At 42.1% G+C, this 14,623-nt stretch overlaps 2 protein-coding genes across 3 annotated transcripts; one reads left to right on the forward strand and one right to left on the reverse strand.

The window, feature by feature from the left end:
- The first annotated feature begins 1,247 nt into the window (after positions 1 to 1,247).
- On the forward strand, positions 1,248 to 11,191 carry zcchc4 (zinc finger, CCHC domain containing 4). Its single transcript, XM_047572081.1, has 13 exons — positions 1,248 to 1,455; positions 1,737 to 1,855; positions 1,942 to 2,024; positions 2,135 to 2,407; positions 3,921 to 4,001; positions 7,927 to 7,999; positions 8,079 to 8,229; positions 8,899 to 8,999; positions 9,372 to 9,493; positions 10,371 to 10,446; positions 10,548 to 10,599; positions 10,695 to 10,836; positions 10,960 to 11,191. Exons 1-13 carry the CDS (start codon positions 1,368 to 1,370, stop codon positions 11,081 to 11,083), a joined length of 1,485 nt encoding a protein of 494 aa, XP_047428037.1. The 5' UTR covers positions 1,248 to 1,367; the 3' UTR covers positions 11,084 to 11,191.
- On the reverse strand, positions 4,293 to 7,919 carry si:dkey-219e21.4 (nuclear factor 7, brain). Of its 2 annotated transcripts, XM_047572100.1 has the most exons (7): positions 7,660 to 7,919; positions 7,022 to 7,242; positions 6,449 to 6,544; positions 5,767 to 6,003; positions 5,645 to 5,664; positions 5,427 to 5,557; positions 4,293 to 5,171 (listed from the first exon to the last, which is right to left on the reverse strand). In XM_047572100.1, exons 2-7 carry the CDS (start codon positions 7,238 to 7,240, stop codon positions 4,567 to 4,569), a joined length of 1,308 nt encoding a protein of 435 aa, XP_047428056.1. In that variant the 5' UTR covers positions 7,241 to 7,242; positions 7,660 to 7,919; the 3' UTR covers positions 4,293 to 4,566. The 2 variants fall into 2 exon arrangements, with proteins under 2 accessions (XP_047428056.1, XP_047428048.1); XM_047572092.1 differs by lacking the exon at positions 7,660 to 7,919 and having other exon boundaries at positions 7,022 to 7,643.
- Positions 11,192 to 14,623: the final 3,432 nt, after the last annotated feature.

Consider the following 14,623-nt stretch of genomic DNA (forward strand, 5'->3'; position numbering starts at 1 on the left):
AATATTCTTATATCATACTGAGTTTTTTTTATACTTTATCAATTTTATATTTTATTTACTTATTCTTATTTCTTTATTTGTTGATATTGATCTTTTATTACTTTAACTTATCCTTTTTACAGTGTGTTGAGTAGAAACTGTCCTTGTGTCTGGCTTTGCGTGAACAAGAAAGGATGTGTGATGTCTTTTACAATGTAACAGGCCCAGGCAGCATCTGGACTGGCTGCATTTTCAGCCACTGAACAGTTCCCAAACCAGACAATCATAGAGTGTAATAAGATGCTTTCAAGATAACTTATTTGGGTTAAAATGTAATGCATGATATTAAAAAACAAGTTATACGAAGAAAGAAATATTGCTTTTCTCGTGTCCCTCTATGCTTATACTTTGAAGGACCACGTGCCTGACTTCCTGCCTCGTGTTGGGTAACAGTGGGCGCATTGTTGTGCTCTCAGCATCCAGACCGTTCCTGAACAGTCCTCAGGCGCTGGTGGAGCGGGATGCAGGGGAACTGTAGTCCTGTTCTCAATGTAAACAATGTTTGGTCTTTGCCAAAGACACAACTGATGTGTTAGGCCTCTGTGGATGTGTTTGCACATGAGCTGCCTTCTAATCCGCTCAGTACACAGTAAGCTTGTCCACAATTTGAATTATAATATGGATTTTCATAATTACAGAGGAGCACGCCAAGAGGTTAGGGCTGAACCTTCCCATCACATTCTTCACAAAGAGAGGTGGGTTGTGGTTATGCGCACAAACAAATTTTTGAATAGTAGATGCATTCAATTAAATTAAATTATTATTTTATTATAAATATTTTTATGATATTTTCAATAAAATAGTGTATGTTATAATGCAAATGTTATTCTAAGTACAATTTTATTATAAATAAAAAATTCACTTTTGTATTACAAAAACAAAACGCAAACCCCTGAACCATTTATATCAAATACAAATATTTTTAACTTAGCAAATACAAATATTTACAAATATATCAAATACAAATATTATTGTGCGAAACTGATGCGTTAAAATGCTAATAAAATAAATTAGCTGAATAAAAAAAATAATTCAATAAAATAAAATACAATTATTAATATTAATAGCTGCACTTCAATTTATTGTATTGTATATATATTTTTTAAAACGTTTTCGTTTCTGAATGACACGATAATAAGATACAACATATCGAGGCTTTTTGTTTTGCTTTGTGACAAAACACATAATAGTGCGACATAACAATCGTGACGTCAATTTGGTGCGACTGATAGAAACGGCATGGCAGCTTCCTTCGCCCTGACAGACTGAATCTCCCTCGCGTTTACAAGTTTTAAAGTAAACCCGCTTAACAGTTGAATCTTCACAACATGGATATAACCGAGGAACACGAGGAAAGTCTCGGAATAGAAGTTATTCTTCCCCAGGACGGTAAAACGGCGCCATGTTGTCCGCATGGTAAGTCTGTACAACCAAACCGCGTTAGGAAATACCTTGTTTTAGAGTTGCTTGGCTGTTGTATTTATTAACTCAGATTGAACACAAGTGTAAATGACATCACGTGAGTAAGTTTGATATCTGGACAAATTCGGCATATAGATAGGTACATTAACACATGTTTAAGACCATGTACAGCGTGTGACACGTGTGACTAATACACAAATGTTTTCGAGTTTGGCTCACCTTTTAAAGACATGTAAGAACCGAGGGTGGTCACATTGCGCTGTGTTCTTTATCAGGTCCAACCCTGCTGTTTGAAAAGGTGTCCAAAGGAGGAGAGACAGGCAGGAGGTTTTATGCCTGCTCGGCCTGTCGAGACAGAAAAGACTGCAACTTCTTCCAGTGGGCCGATGAAAAGGTGCGCTCTCTGGACCTGTGTCTTTGTCTTTTAACAAGCTGTCTTACGTGTGGCTGATCCAGATGACCGTTCTCATTCCCTCAAAGGTGTCGGAGGTCAGGCTGTCGGCCAGGGAGGCAGAGAACCGCTCGAAGAGGCCTCCTTTCAGCCAGAAGGAGTACTGTAACAGGTGAGGAGTCTGCCTGTTTCAATTTACCGACAAACCACACAAAATATATGCCAGGTTTGCATCGTTACAAGCTCATGAACTCCCAGCACGTCTCCTCAATCGTTCCCCAGGTTCCGAAAGTTCGCCTCCCTCCCTCTCCATGAGAAGAAGTTCTGTCAGGACTGCCAGATTCTGCTGCTGCCCGGAGAGCTCGCCGACCACTCGGCCCACAGGGCGGCAGCCGTCACCGCCGCTCAGCTGAGGAGGCCCAGCGCGGTGCTGCGTCCGCTGGCCAACAAGAAGAGCAACGCCCAGTACCTGTTCACCGACCGCAGCTCGCACTTCCTCCTCGACACCCTGGCCGCTCTGGGCTACATGAAGGTGCTCTGCGTGGGAACTCCCAGGTGAGAGGCTTCCTGTCTCGGTTTCAGCATTCGCGAGCCACGTGAAAGGAGTCTTTATGTGGATCGTTTCTGATTTGCCTGCGAATGATGCAAATGATGTTTGACAAATCCTCTCCGGAACTGTTCATCCCTGGGTTCCACTGCACCCTTTTACATCCAACACATGCTAGGAAAACACAGAAGCTAATGCCGCCCGTGACTGGGAAAATGCATCACGACAACTTCAGTCTTTGATGAAAGAAAGTATTCAGACCTCGTCTCCTTTTCCGCTCTTTATGTTGTGAGGTTGAATTTCAGAGAGCACATTTCCCTTTTAAACTGACATTATCCTACAAGTAGTTTCCTACTACAAAGTCTGTACGATGTCCAGCTGAAACTATGTGCAGAGCAGGTACATGTCTGTAAAATTCAAAGGATGCGTTGCACTTTTTAACAGCCACAAAGAGCTGGATATTTCTGATAGTATGCATGTGTCTGACACGAGCAATCTCCTGTTGTCTGCTGTGTTTGTGGAACACAACACCGGGATATTGTGTAGACATGAAATTATCCAGCGGAAAGTGGCGAACACATTGTGACGTCACCCATTGGATTATGAACCTCAATGATTAAGCCCGAAGTGGGCGGAGCCTGCTTTTGCCATGTTAGATGAGCTTTATTCCGGCGGATACATCCAATACTCCAAGTATGGACATGGGGGTCGTGTTGGGGCGGAGCTAAAGCAACCTGGGCGTTTAGACCCGCCCACCCAACTCTCTGCTACCTGTCACTCAAACCGAAACGCCCTTAATTATGCAGAATTCTAAACTTTAATAAAAAGTAAACAAGTGAGTTAGAAAAAAAGTCACCCCTGTACAGTTGTCATGAATAGTGAAATAAGCTGTTGAGACTAAAATCATGTACCAGGCTGTAAACATGTTTAATGATGCTGCAAAGTTGGGCTTTTTAACATGGGGGTCTATGGGGATTTGGTCCCTTTTGGAGACAGACTCAAGTGGCCACTTGATGAACTGCAGTTTTTTGCACTTTTGCATGAGCTTCGTCGCTCAGACCCGGGGGTTGTCACCTGGTTCTTACTTGTCTCCCCGTCCGTGCTACTCAGAATCCCCCTGATATCATGATGTTGCCACCGCCATGTTTCACAGTAGTTTCACCAGACTTAGTACGTGAAGTTCTCCCCAGAACATATCTATTCAAACCTGAGAGTATTTTTCAGTATTTTTTCATGTCCATTAAATGCTGCTGTCTGACTGTCACGCCCACTCTCCTGAATTTAGTTAGAAAGAGAGAAGCCATTTTCTTATAAAACAGATCTAAAACAGGACGGAAGTGTCTTAAAGGTCTTCATAGCAACATTAACATTTCAGAGAAAGTAGACGTTTCTAATTTCAGGGTAAAATACAATAAAATACAAGCAAAATATTTCCATTGATCAAATCTCAGAGACTGACTGACATATCTTAAGCGGGTTATTATTCGCATTTTCATCAAGATCAAATGTTGTTTGTTTCAGACTGCAGGAGCTGATCAAGCTGCGAAACCTGGAGCCCAAACATAAACCAATGAAGAGCCTGCTGCTAGACATCGACTTCAGGTACGTCACAAAGCCCCAATTTGATTTGATTTTTTATCCGAGATTTGTGGTATTACAATGCACAATGTTTGCCCTCTAGTTTCCTATCTTACATATGGCTCGGCCTTCGTGCAGCACTTTTCTGTCGTCATACTTTTTTAATCCATACAGCTTTCAACCAACTTCCTGATGGAGATCAGAGTTTGATCTCTCTCGTATGTGGACTAATCTTCTTGTGCGGTCTTGAACAATTCTTCATGCGAAATCTTTCTTGTGAGAACGAGGATGAAATTGATATGAGGATTTTTTTTAATGGATCTTCCAAACTAAGATTAATTTGAATCGGAAATCTATTTTTAAGCCCAGCACCTGTTGCAGGACTACTTGTGCTACTGGGCCTGGATTCCTGGACTTGAAGTCATGTTTCACAATTTGTCGCCAATCGGGAGTGAGTGATGAATCACAATCTAAGCATCTACAGTTCAAAATAACATTGCACACTACTGTACATGGACTGCTGTTGGTTTAACGGGAGACTATGCAGAAAGTGCCAGAAAGTCCACATTGCTGTCTCTGGATCACCGCTTCAGCGTCGCAGGGAATTCAGGTGACAGAACTCCAGGTGGTTCGGCCAGACCTGGTTCTCCGGTGGTTTCAGGAAGCGTACGGCGGGGTACAGGGGCTCGGTGAACTGGTGGTGAGCTCTGTCGAACACCGGCGTCACGGCGGCTGAGAACCTCTGCAGGACAACCATGGTGTCTATGTCGTAAAACGTTAGCTGTCCCTTGTCGTAATTCACCCACACCCCCACTTTCCTGACAGAAGTCCGTCCGACCCCGTGACACGCCACATGGCGGTCGTTGTGCCAGGCGGACAGGTTCCCGTTCTGAAGCTCCACGCACCACGAGTTTCGATTGCGTCCCAGCTTGGCGCCCTTGTCCCGGCCCTTTCTATCCAGGCTGGCGTAGGTTACGCCCACAGCCCAGGCAGAGCAGCAACGGACGTCCACTTCCCAGTAGCTTTGACCTGCTCTGATGGGAGAGGAGCCCAGGGCACAGCACACTTTGTCAAACTGGAGAGGATGCTCTGGAGTGGAATGGCTGGAGCTGGAGAAGGACATGCCCCACCCCTCTGAGGTCACTGTGATCTGGTTATGGCAAGTCTGCCTGTCAATCACGATGGGGGATGAGTCTGAAATGAATAGGAAGGAATGAGTTAGTCTGGCACAGACTTATCAGAATTGAATCCGAGATTTGGATGCCAAGTATAAACTCTCAAGCTTGTCCCAGAGTCTTTCAGTATCAGTGGTCTTCTCATGCTGCCACATGTACCAGTTGGTTTAGGTGGCATTGATGCATGTGGAACACGGTCCTCAAATGCAGAAACTACCCTAACATTGCTGCTGAAAATAAGTTCAGTATCAGGTAGAACTAGTGGTCTAAGTACCTAACAGCAGAGTCTTCCTCTGTAGCTGGGCCTTCAGGGTTTTGGAGATGAAGGAGAGTGTTTTGAGAAGCTTTTCAAATCTCTCTGCGTTCAGCCTGATTTCCATTTCGGAGGCATCTGGCTTCTTAGGACTGTAAGAGTGATCGCACAGAGTAAAATGAGGCAGAGAAATGTGAATTAGAGCTAAAGATGTGTCACCTGAATGGGTGGCGTTTTACCTCACGCAGCCAGAGTCGCCCTTGATATGAGACACAAGCAGAAATACGGGTTAAAACAACAGTAAAATTCTTTCAGTTAGGGGATTTTTAAATCATGGTATTGGTCAACATGCGAGTCAGACCTTCCCGTCTTTCTCCCGCTCGGCGCTTGTACTCAGGGCGCGCTGGGTGCTGCAGATGCTCTTGGCGACCTGGTCCTGGTGTTGTTTCCAGCTCTTCAGGACCTGGTCCAGCCTGCCCCTTGTCTGTCTCAGGTCCAGCTCCAGAGAGTCCAGGACCACCTGCTCATCCTGCTTCAGGGCGCGCCGCATGTTCTCGAAGCGCTCTCGAACCTGCTGCTTCATCATCTCTGTGGTTTTCTTCAATAGAGGAACGTGGAGACCGAGAGGGCAGATGTTGTAAAGGAGTTTACATGTCATCAGCCTATTTGCGGTCTGCCTAGTTGATGGTTTATGTCCGTTTAATAACCGCTGTTAAGTGCTGGTTGCACTAAATTCTGCATAGGCTCGATTATTGTACTAATAAAATGCAAATGTCTAAGTATATCAGCTGCTGCTGTGTTTGCTAACTCAATGGTCTGCCAACTTGAGTATTCAGCGTGGTCAGTAATTAACCTATATGGAGCAGTTCAGTTGGAGTCAGGCCATATTATGCACCTTTTTTTTTTTTTTGCACTGATTTCCATCTTTCACAGTCCAAGGCAGCGACGAAATGACCATTTAGGCCATTAAGTGACCACATTCTGCAAATACATGGGCATTTGACGGTTGTCGGATTCAGCAGAAACCCTGGTTCCAAACTTACAGTGAGGTCAGCTTTTCGCTTCTTCAGAGACTGGATGTGTGCCTCAGTTTTGGATCTCTCGACCTCCAGCTCCTCCATGCGTCTGGTCAACTGCTCCTGAAGAGATCAGGACATTCACAACGTCACCGCAGAGGAGATCAGAGCTTGGTTAGAAAAGGGATTTTCTTTCCTTAAACAGTGATCTAAAACCGTTGTTTAATTTAAACTTCAGTCATTGACTCGTGACCCTTATTTTTAGTACCTGGTGTGAACCCTCTTGGGCAGCAATAACTAACTAACATTTCCGGTAAGTTCTGATCAGTCATCGACAGTGACTTGGAGGAGTTTTAGCCCGTTCCTCAGTACTGCTGTGCCTCAGTTTTGGCATGTTTGTGGGCACCCTCACATGAAATGAATACATCCATTGTTTGGACAAAACCAGTTTAAGTGCTAAATATATCAAAGACGCAAGTATCCTCGGACTGTTTTCCGGTGCACATCTTGAAAACATTGTGGGTCTTTGCATACATGCATACAGTACTTTGAACAACGATTAATTTGTGACTACGTCCTTTCACATGGGATGTCTCCTACCTGAGAAGGCCGGGCAACTTTTCCCTGCTTCCTCTGTAGTTTCGGCGAACGTGGGAAGGGCTGAACAACGTTGTCACCATTGGACTCCAGTGAAGTGAAGCTCGCCCCATCATGCAGTAGACTGTGGATACCTGCAGAGGGCGCCCCGAGATCACTTTGCACTGACGGAACCATTGTTGACTGGCCATTACCAACAGACTGCAATTCCTTTTCTGCCATTTCTGAGGACTCACCAAAACAACAACCATATGTCAGACTTGTACTTAGATATTTTGTCATGATCTTGCGCTTTTTCCGTGTTTCGTCTTTTGCTGTGTTTGCAAAGTAAACTACAGTACAGGACGTTTGTAAAAACTTTTCATGTCATGTTTTTCACAAGAGCTCCATGCAGGACACGGCCTTCATACTTATATACATATACAAATCTATGCAAATAAATATGTTTCCCGAGTGTGTTGAACATATACATGTGCAAAATACAATGCTTTTCCTGTAGTCAAACATTTCCTTGTTTGCTGCCTAATAACCTGTAGACCACCCTGTGTGATCTAAAAGTAGTATACCAATATTGCATAGTCAAATGCAGACTAAATTATATTCTATGATTATGGTTAAATATGTTTTAAAGCAGTTCTTACCTGAGCTGTCTGCACAGTGTCTCTACTGTTTGTTCCTGTAAAGAATGTGAAGGCTTGAAGTGTTAGGAGGGTGTGTTCCTGCGTTACAAGCTTCAGCCTGCAGCACAGACTCTTACACCTTATCATAATCTGTACACGCAACCTTAAGGACGGCTTTGTTTGCTAACTTGGTGCATACGCACATTAGATAAGTTCAAACTTGCTCCTGGTTTTTGAGTTTGGGGCCATTAAAAAAAAATGTAATTATATTATTTCTTTGTGTTCCAGATACGCCCAGTTCTACAGCCAGGATGAGTTTTGTCATTACAACATGTTCAACCATCATTTCTTTGGAGGGGCGGTAAGAGTAAAGCTTCCCACTTTGAATAATAAAGCTTTCCACTTTCTTCTATATGTGACAGACCTTTGTGTCTTGTCAGGCGTCCAGTGCAGTCCTGGAGGCCTTCCTCCAAGAGTCTGATGGGGAGAAGGTGGTGATGGTGGCTGACCCTCCGTTCGGCGGCCTGGTGAAGCCTCTGGCCAACAGTTTCTCTGTGATATCACAGACATGGAGGAAGCAGCAGAGTTCTGGTCAGCGTCACTGTGGAGCTTTCAGATTTTGTATTTTTTTACCCCGACAATGACACTTCTATCTCATGCTTTATCTAGTAAAGATCCAAAACCAATATTTTTGTAGCAGTGATAACACAGTGGAGGGCAATGTGAAAAAGTTAAAGTTCTATGATTATTTGGACAAAAGCTGTACACATAAAACTGACATGGTTTGCGTACTTGACAGCTGGGGTTAGGGTCATTGTCCTAGTTAAATGACTGACTAATGTCGAGCACATTCCCATTGATTTGGAGTGGTGTTTATTTCCAGCAGTTAAATTTGGTATGTCCAAAAATCTTTTAGTTCCATTTTTGGTCTCCACCAACCCCTGAGGAAAAATGGCAGTCTCAGCTGTTTTCATCAGCTTACTATTGCGGCTAATTGTTTTGACCCCTGCTTGGTAGAAGGAATGAAGTGTACAATGTATGAATCTCCCCAAATGAACCAACCAATAACATGCAGTACCCTCCATAGAAACCCAAGCCAAATTCTTAGCGTTGCCAAGGTAACTACCAATATGAAAAGTGATTAGCACAGTAGCACAAGACGTAAATGATAAGACCTTGAAATAAATTGTAAACCTGACTGTTCCCTAAAAGAGAAAGTTCAGTGTTTGATGCTAACATACTGTACATGTGTTCCTGCAGACAGCAGTAACGTTGAGATGCCCATGATGTGGATCTTTCCATACTTTTTTGAGCCTCGCATCCTGGAGTGTCTCCCCTCGTTCGTCATGCTGGACTACCAGGTACCAACAGCACAGTCAAATTTAAGCTAATTTAGGTTTTTGGCTTTTCACATGCAGTTGTAACAGCACCGATTCATCTTATTTGGTGCAACTTTAATGTCGATTATTAAAATTCATCAACTTCAAGACAAAGGTTTTGTTCCAGAGGAAAAAAAATATCAGTAGTGGTTCTCATGAGTTTCAAATAATTTCTTCAATTATAGTCACTAGACTTCAGTAGTGAGTAACGTATATAGACCTCATTTGGGACACCTTGTGACTCACACAACCTGACTTCCCTGTTATCTTTGATTAGACTAGAAAACGAGTCCAGATTGTGCTTCTGCAGGTTCCACTGCACATTTGACAATATTTAACTTTGTTTCCAACCAGGTGGACTATGACAACCACCCTCTGTATAAACATGGGAAGACGGGCAGGAAGCAGTCTCCCGTCAGACTCTTCACCAATATTTCAGCCAGAGATGTCATCCTGCCAAAAGAGGAAGGCTACAGGTACCAACACACTCACTAGATTTCATTGTCAATCAGTTTGAGTGCAGAAATGTGATCCTGTGATAAAAAAAAAAAAAAACTGTCAAGAGTTTTTATACAAAATATGCAAAAGACATTTGACTTTAAGTACAAATATGTATTGCTTAGGATTGCACAGAGACAGATATATTGGTCCAGCCATAGGAAAAGTGGTTTGTGCACCTCAAGTGCTAACAGCCACAGCGTGCTAGTAGGTTCACCCTTTAGAGTATCATGCATTAACTTATCGATATGGAGTATCGTAATGTGACATGGCGACCACAGGCTCCATCCACTGCTTCATTTTCAAGGTTCAGAATCCAATGGGCTACGCCATGCAGCCCATACATTGCCCCTCCCCCTCTAGCAGAGTGCATGCAGCTGGAACCTGGAAAATGCTTATGCTCTACCTCCTATCACTGTTTATTTTGTATGCGTAAGAGCATTAAATATTCTCTGAGTTCAATAAATGTTTATGTTTTTGCTTAAATTGGTACTAGTAACATTTGTTATCATTGTTTAATTTTGTCATGTAAATGTTGGAAGAAAAAACAGTATCGGCTTCAAAAAACGTCTCAGAAAAATCGGCAGCAAGTATCGGCCATGAGCCTAGGCTGCTGTTAAAGAAGAAAAATCGGTATCAGCCCTAAAAAAAATCCTTATTGGTCAATCTCTAGTTGACACTTAATAACCGGTGCAGCTAATACAACGGAAAGCAACATAATAAATTGCTTTGTAAAGTAAAACAGAAGTAAATACAACCCCGGTTGCAGACTTAACATTAAATAAATCAAACCAAAATTGTGCCATGTACAAAATTTTATTTCTAACCTCACATATTTACCCTTACTCGTGATAGGTTTTGCTCCAAATGTGAGAGATACGTCTGGTCCCTGAACAAACACTGTTCTAAATGCAACCTCTGCCCATCCAAGGTACAAACGACTGAACATCACATTACATTCCACACACTCTAAATATGAAATTAAACTTCCAACACATATAACAACTTGTATGTTTCTCTTGGTGGCTGCAGGATGGCCGTGAATGGAAGCACTGCTCGACGTGTGAGAAATGCGTGAAACCATGTACGTGAATTTAGGCGCAATAACAACATGCATTTTTGAGATTAATAAAAGTGTTTACATCATGACGTGAATTGGTTTCGATGTCTTCCGTTAAGCCTGGAAACACTGCCAGTCCTGTGGCCGCTGTGCCCTCCCCGACCACCCATGTGGAGATGGGAAGGAGGGCTGCTTTAACTGTGGCAGCCTGCAGCACAAGCGCAAAGCCTGCCCTCTAAAAGACACACACCGGATCAGCAGGTGAGCCAGAAACCCACTCTCCCCTCGGCTAAGGTTGAGACTTTCCACTCATTCGCTTTGCCAATAGCGTTTTAATATTTGCACGTCATGACATGCTCTCTGTTTTTGTTTTTGCTCATCTAGTCGTCTGCCAAAAGCCAAGAGCGGAGGACTAAAAGGATCCCGTCGTCCTCTATCCAAGCCGAAAGCTAAGAGGAAGTCGGGCGCAGCTCGCAGAGCAAAGAAGTTGGCTGCTCAGTCCGTGTGACCTTAGCTTTTCATATGTGCAATCTATAATGGATATTTCTATAGTGGCTTTTGTTGAAAATGTTGTACTGTAGAACAATGAAAAAGAAATATAAAGACTGAATTCTGAGAGATTCTTTCTCTTCTTTTTGTGTTTTTAATCTAAAACGTCTTCAAGGCTCATGAGTTTGACATCCTGGAGCCTGACCTGCAAGACATGAGCCAGCTCCCGCCACCTGATGGCAGTGTAGTTTAGGTTTACACTGCTCGGTATCTCAGTATCCCTTACATCACATGAACACTGGGGACATAAGTGATTTGCAGTAGACATCACATTTCTTTAAGTCTCACAAGTACATACTGTGCGTGATCGCTTCCAGCTGAACAGTCGGTGTCTTATAAACGAGATAGATGGGTAGTGTATAAGAGCACATCCTGCCGGAGTCGTGCACTGTACAGTATATGTTTGTGGTGATGATTGGGGAGGGGGGGATTCGTCCTGAGTCGCACACTGCTGCTTTCAGCGATGTTTACCCGGCATGAACGGTGAAAGCAACCAGACACAGGAACACTCCCCCTCCCCTGGCTGTGGATACACGCGCCGACTAATTTTATACTTTCATTTTGACGACGGCATAAACTCGTGATGATTTTTCTGGAGATCGGCCTGTGGGTATTGTTGCAGCGTGACACAAACGTTGCAGCACAATGGATCAGAATTTTCAACATTTCTACATTAAAAAATGTTGTTTATTCATTAAAATGAGACGATATCACATAGCTGTGAGTTCCAGGATTACAAGTTCATGTCGAAGCTAAATGAGAGTCGGTCTGTCCATCTTATCAGTGTAATTAGACACGGTGTCCCATTTTGTTTAGAAAAGTGTTGAGTACTATAGAAATGCACCAGACGTAGTTGGCAGAGAGACTCCAAACGGTGGGTAACTTCTTACCTTGCTGTTTTTCCCGGGGAATTTATGTCACTTCTTTAGCAAAGACCAGAAAAGCTAAGCCATGCACCTCCCTGCTTTTACTCAGTGCACTAGCGTACAGTAACTCATAAAGGAGCTCTCTAAACCAAAGCACAAAAGCGGCCACACTGGTAAACTTTTTTTTTTTTTTTTTTTTTTTTTTTAGTCTTTTCGGTCAAACTATTTTTTATTTATTTATTTATTTTGTGAGACTAGGCGAAGCTGCTGGGGATGCTTGTGAAACCTCCACTTGCTGATAATGGCGAAATTAGCTGTACAGCCAAAATGTTTTTATGTACCAGGCTGCATTCTAACTCTGTTTCACTGAACCAGGGGAAATCAACGTTTTTCAGGCCAAGGACCCCCAAACTGATGAGAGATTAAGTAGGGACCCCCTTCCTACTACATGTGTTCTATATTAAACTTGGCCTAGGAAGAAAATAAAACAAAGCGATCCATTTTGGCCTCAGTATTTGGCTGATGGGAGCTAGCTGCACTGTTAGCTTCTCTACTGCTAATATTGCAGCGTGCACCAGGATTTCACCTGGGGACGGAATAGGCATAAAATATGTTGGATTCGAGTTAATAAAGAATTATACATTTGTGGGGGGAAATTAATGTATACATAAAAAAACCTAAACAACCAAAGATTTTGCAACCCCCCCTGCAGTACCGCTACGGTCCCTCTAGGGGTCGTGGACGCCCTGTTGAAGACCTATGTGTTAAACAAATATGAGCGGTTTAAAAATGTTTAAAATCAGACAAATAAAAATAATGGATTAGTTGCATGTTTTGTGCATTATTTGTTTGTAATGCTAATAAAAGAAAGAGAGTTACACAAAGCATTTTTTTTTTTTTTTTTTTTTTTTTTTATTTAAGGAAAAGAAGGTGAACCGTCCTTGGTCAGGAATGATTAGCAGTTGTGTCAAGTATTATTGGTGTTTTTAATGATAATGCTATATGGATGTGTAAAAGCCACACCGTAAAATCAGTATCATGTTGAGCACAGTGACTTAAATAATAACTCGATCGTATGTTTGGTGTGTTTTCAGCGTCTTCTGCTGACCCCTGGTGGCCAAAAACAAAACAAAAAAAACTTTATGCAGCTTTGACAGCAAATTCTGCAGGGAACCTATGGAGCTACTTAGAGATGTCTACTCAGAGCAGGATCGAGCCCCTGGGAAATCATGCAAATCCTAAACTACACAAAGAAATGAATGGAAATGTAAGATGGCAAAAAAAAAGTAGAAAACCAGCAGAGATGAAAAATAAGGAATCGAGAAGGAAACAAAGACAGGAAATCCAAGCAGGAGGGGGCTAAAGGCCAGCAGAGCGCTTCAAGAAGCTGAACACTGATGTGTGATTCAAATGCTAAGCAGGCAGAGAAGGATTTTTTTGTTTTTTTAATCCGGCAGCCTTGTCTTTATGAAATGGAAATGAGATGGAAAACAGAGAAGGGGAAAAAACTAATTAGATATACGATAAAATGTGGAAGAATGGAGCGTTTTTACCTGTGTGCCGGCACATTTATATATTCACACATCAAAACAAGACCAAAGTGGAAGGTAATAATGCAGCTATAAGAGCATAAGAGCACGTCAGGGCAGGGATGGTGTTCACTGAGACAGAAAAGAGCCAAACAGAAGGGTGGGTTGCATACTGCACTCTAAAAATCTGTACCCTGTTTGTTCCTACACAATTAAACCAATTACAGCTCTGTAATGTAGTGGCATTATTCACTGACTGGATTTACTTGATAAGTCAAGAAAGTCAAGGAAGTTATTGAGAAATTAAAATGTAACGCCCTCTACCTTCATTTATCACTTTACTAAAACATATTGCATTCATGTTAATGTGTATTTAAAGGAATTTAAATTTGTGGGGGGAATTAAAAAAAAAACACTGTAATACTTTAAATATTGTTAATTTGCTCAATACGTTTCTCACGTAACAGAATTGGCAAAATCAAATACAGCAAGTGTCATAAAAATTAGCCGACCTTGTGATGTCTATCTTTGGTCTAGTGCCCGACTTTTTGGTTCTCATTATGTTCACAGAATGGGGAACAAAAACAAACATCTTTTTGGAAAAGAATTAAAGCCTTGAAGAGATAGTTTGAGAAGTTTGAGTTTGTGAATCCAGATGTTTATAAACGGTTCCTTTCGATCTTATCAAAGGGACTTTTGTACTCAATATTAGAAAGCGCTGCTGAGATATCTTGTTATGTATAGTTGGGCTATTTCAGATAAAAACCTATTTCAGGAACTATTATTATTATACATGCCAGTATGTTTCCCTCCATAGTCCCACACCTATTAATATTAATCTAATCTCGAGATGATCAACTGGCCACTGTTCTCCAGTGACCTTCTCTCTCCGTCCATCAACACCAGAATCAGAATCAGAATCAGCTTTAGTCAGACAAAACACTTAAATAAGCGTAAAAAATAAAAGCGTAAAAAACAGCAAACTGTACAACATAAATTAGACTCCCATTATAAAATAATTTAGAGAAAGAAAAAGGCCAGTAGCAGATATATACAATTAACAGTACGTACAGACAATTAATAAAGAGTTATTGTGAGGATGGT

Source organism: Mugil cephalus, chromosome 1 (genome assembly GCF_022458985.1).
Source record: "Mugil cephalus isolate CIBA_MC_2020 chromosome 1, CIBA_Mcephalus_1.1, whole genome shotgun sequence".
Taxonomy (NCBI): Eukaryota; Metazoa; Chordata; class Actinopteri; order Mugiliformes; family Mugilidae; genus Mugil; species Mugil cephalus.

What these genes read in the sequence shown, in the direction of transcription:
- zcchc4 (XM_047572081.1), top strand. Translation starts at nt 1,368, where the DNA reads ATGGATATAACCGAGGAACACGAGGAAAGTCTCGGAATAGAAGTTATT. An exon ending in TCCAGTGGGCCGATGAAAAG is followed by an intron (nt 1,856 to 1,941) that starts GTGCGCTCTCTG and finishes ATTCCCTCAAAG; the next exon opens with GTGTCGGAGGTCAGGCTGTC. An exon ending in CAGAAGGAGTACTGTAACAG is followed by an intron (nt 2,025 to 2,134) that starts GTGAGGAGTCTG and finishes ATCGTTCCCCAG; the next exon opens with GTTCCGAAAGTTCGCCTCCC.
- si:dkey-219e21.4 (XM_047572092.1), bottom strand. Translation starts at nt 7,300, where the DNA reads ATGACAAAATATCTAAGTACAAGTCTGACATATGGTTGTTGTTTTGGT. An exon ending in AGCGGGAGAAAGACGGGAAG is followed by an intron (nt 5,665 to 5,766) that starts GTCTGACTCGCA and finishes TCTCATATCAAG; the next exon opens with GGCGACTCTGGCTGCGTGAG. An exon ending in GAGGAAGACTCTGCTGTTAG is followed by an intron (nt 5,172 to 5,426) that starts GTACTTAGACCA and finishes TATTCATTTCAG; the next exon opens with ACTCATCCCCCATCGTGATT.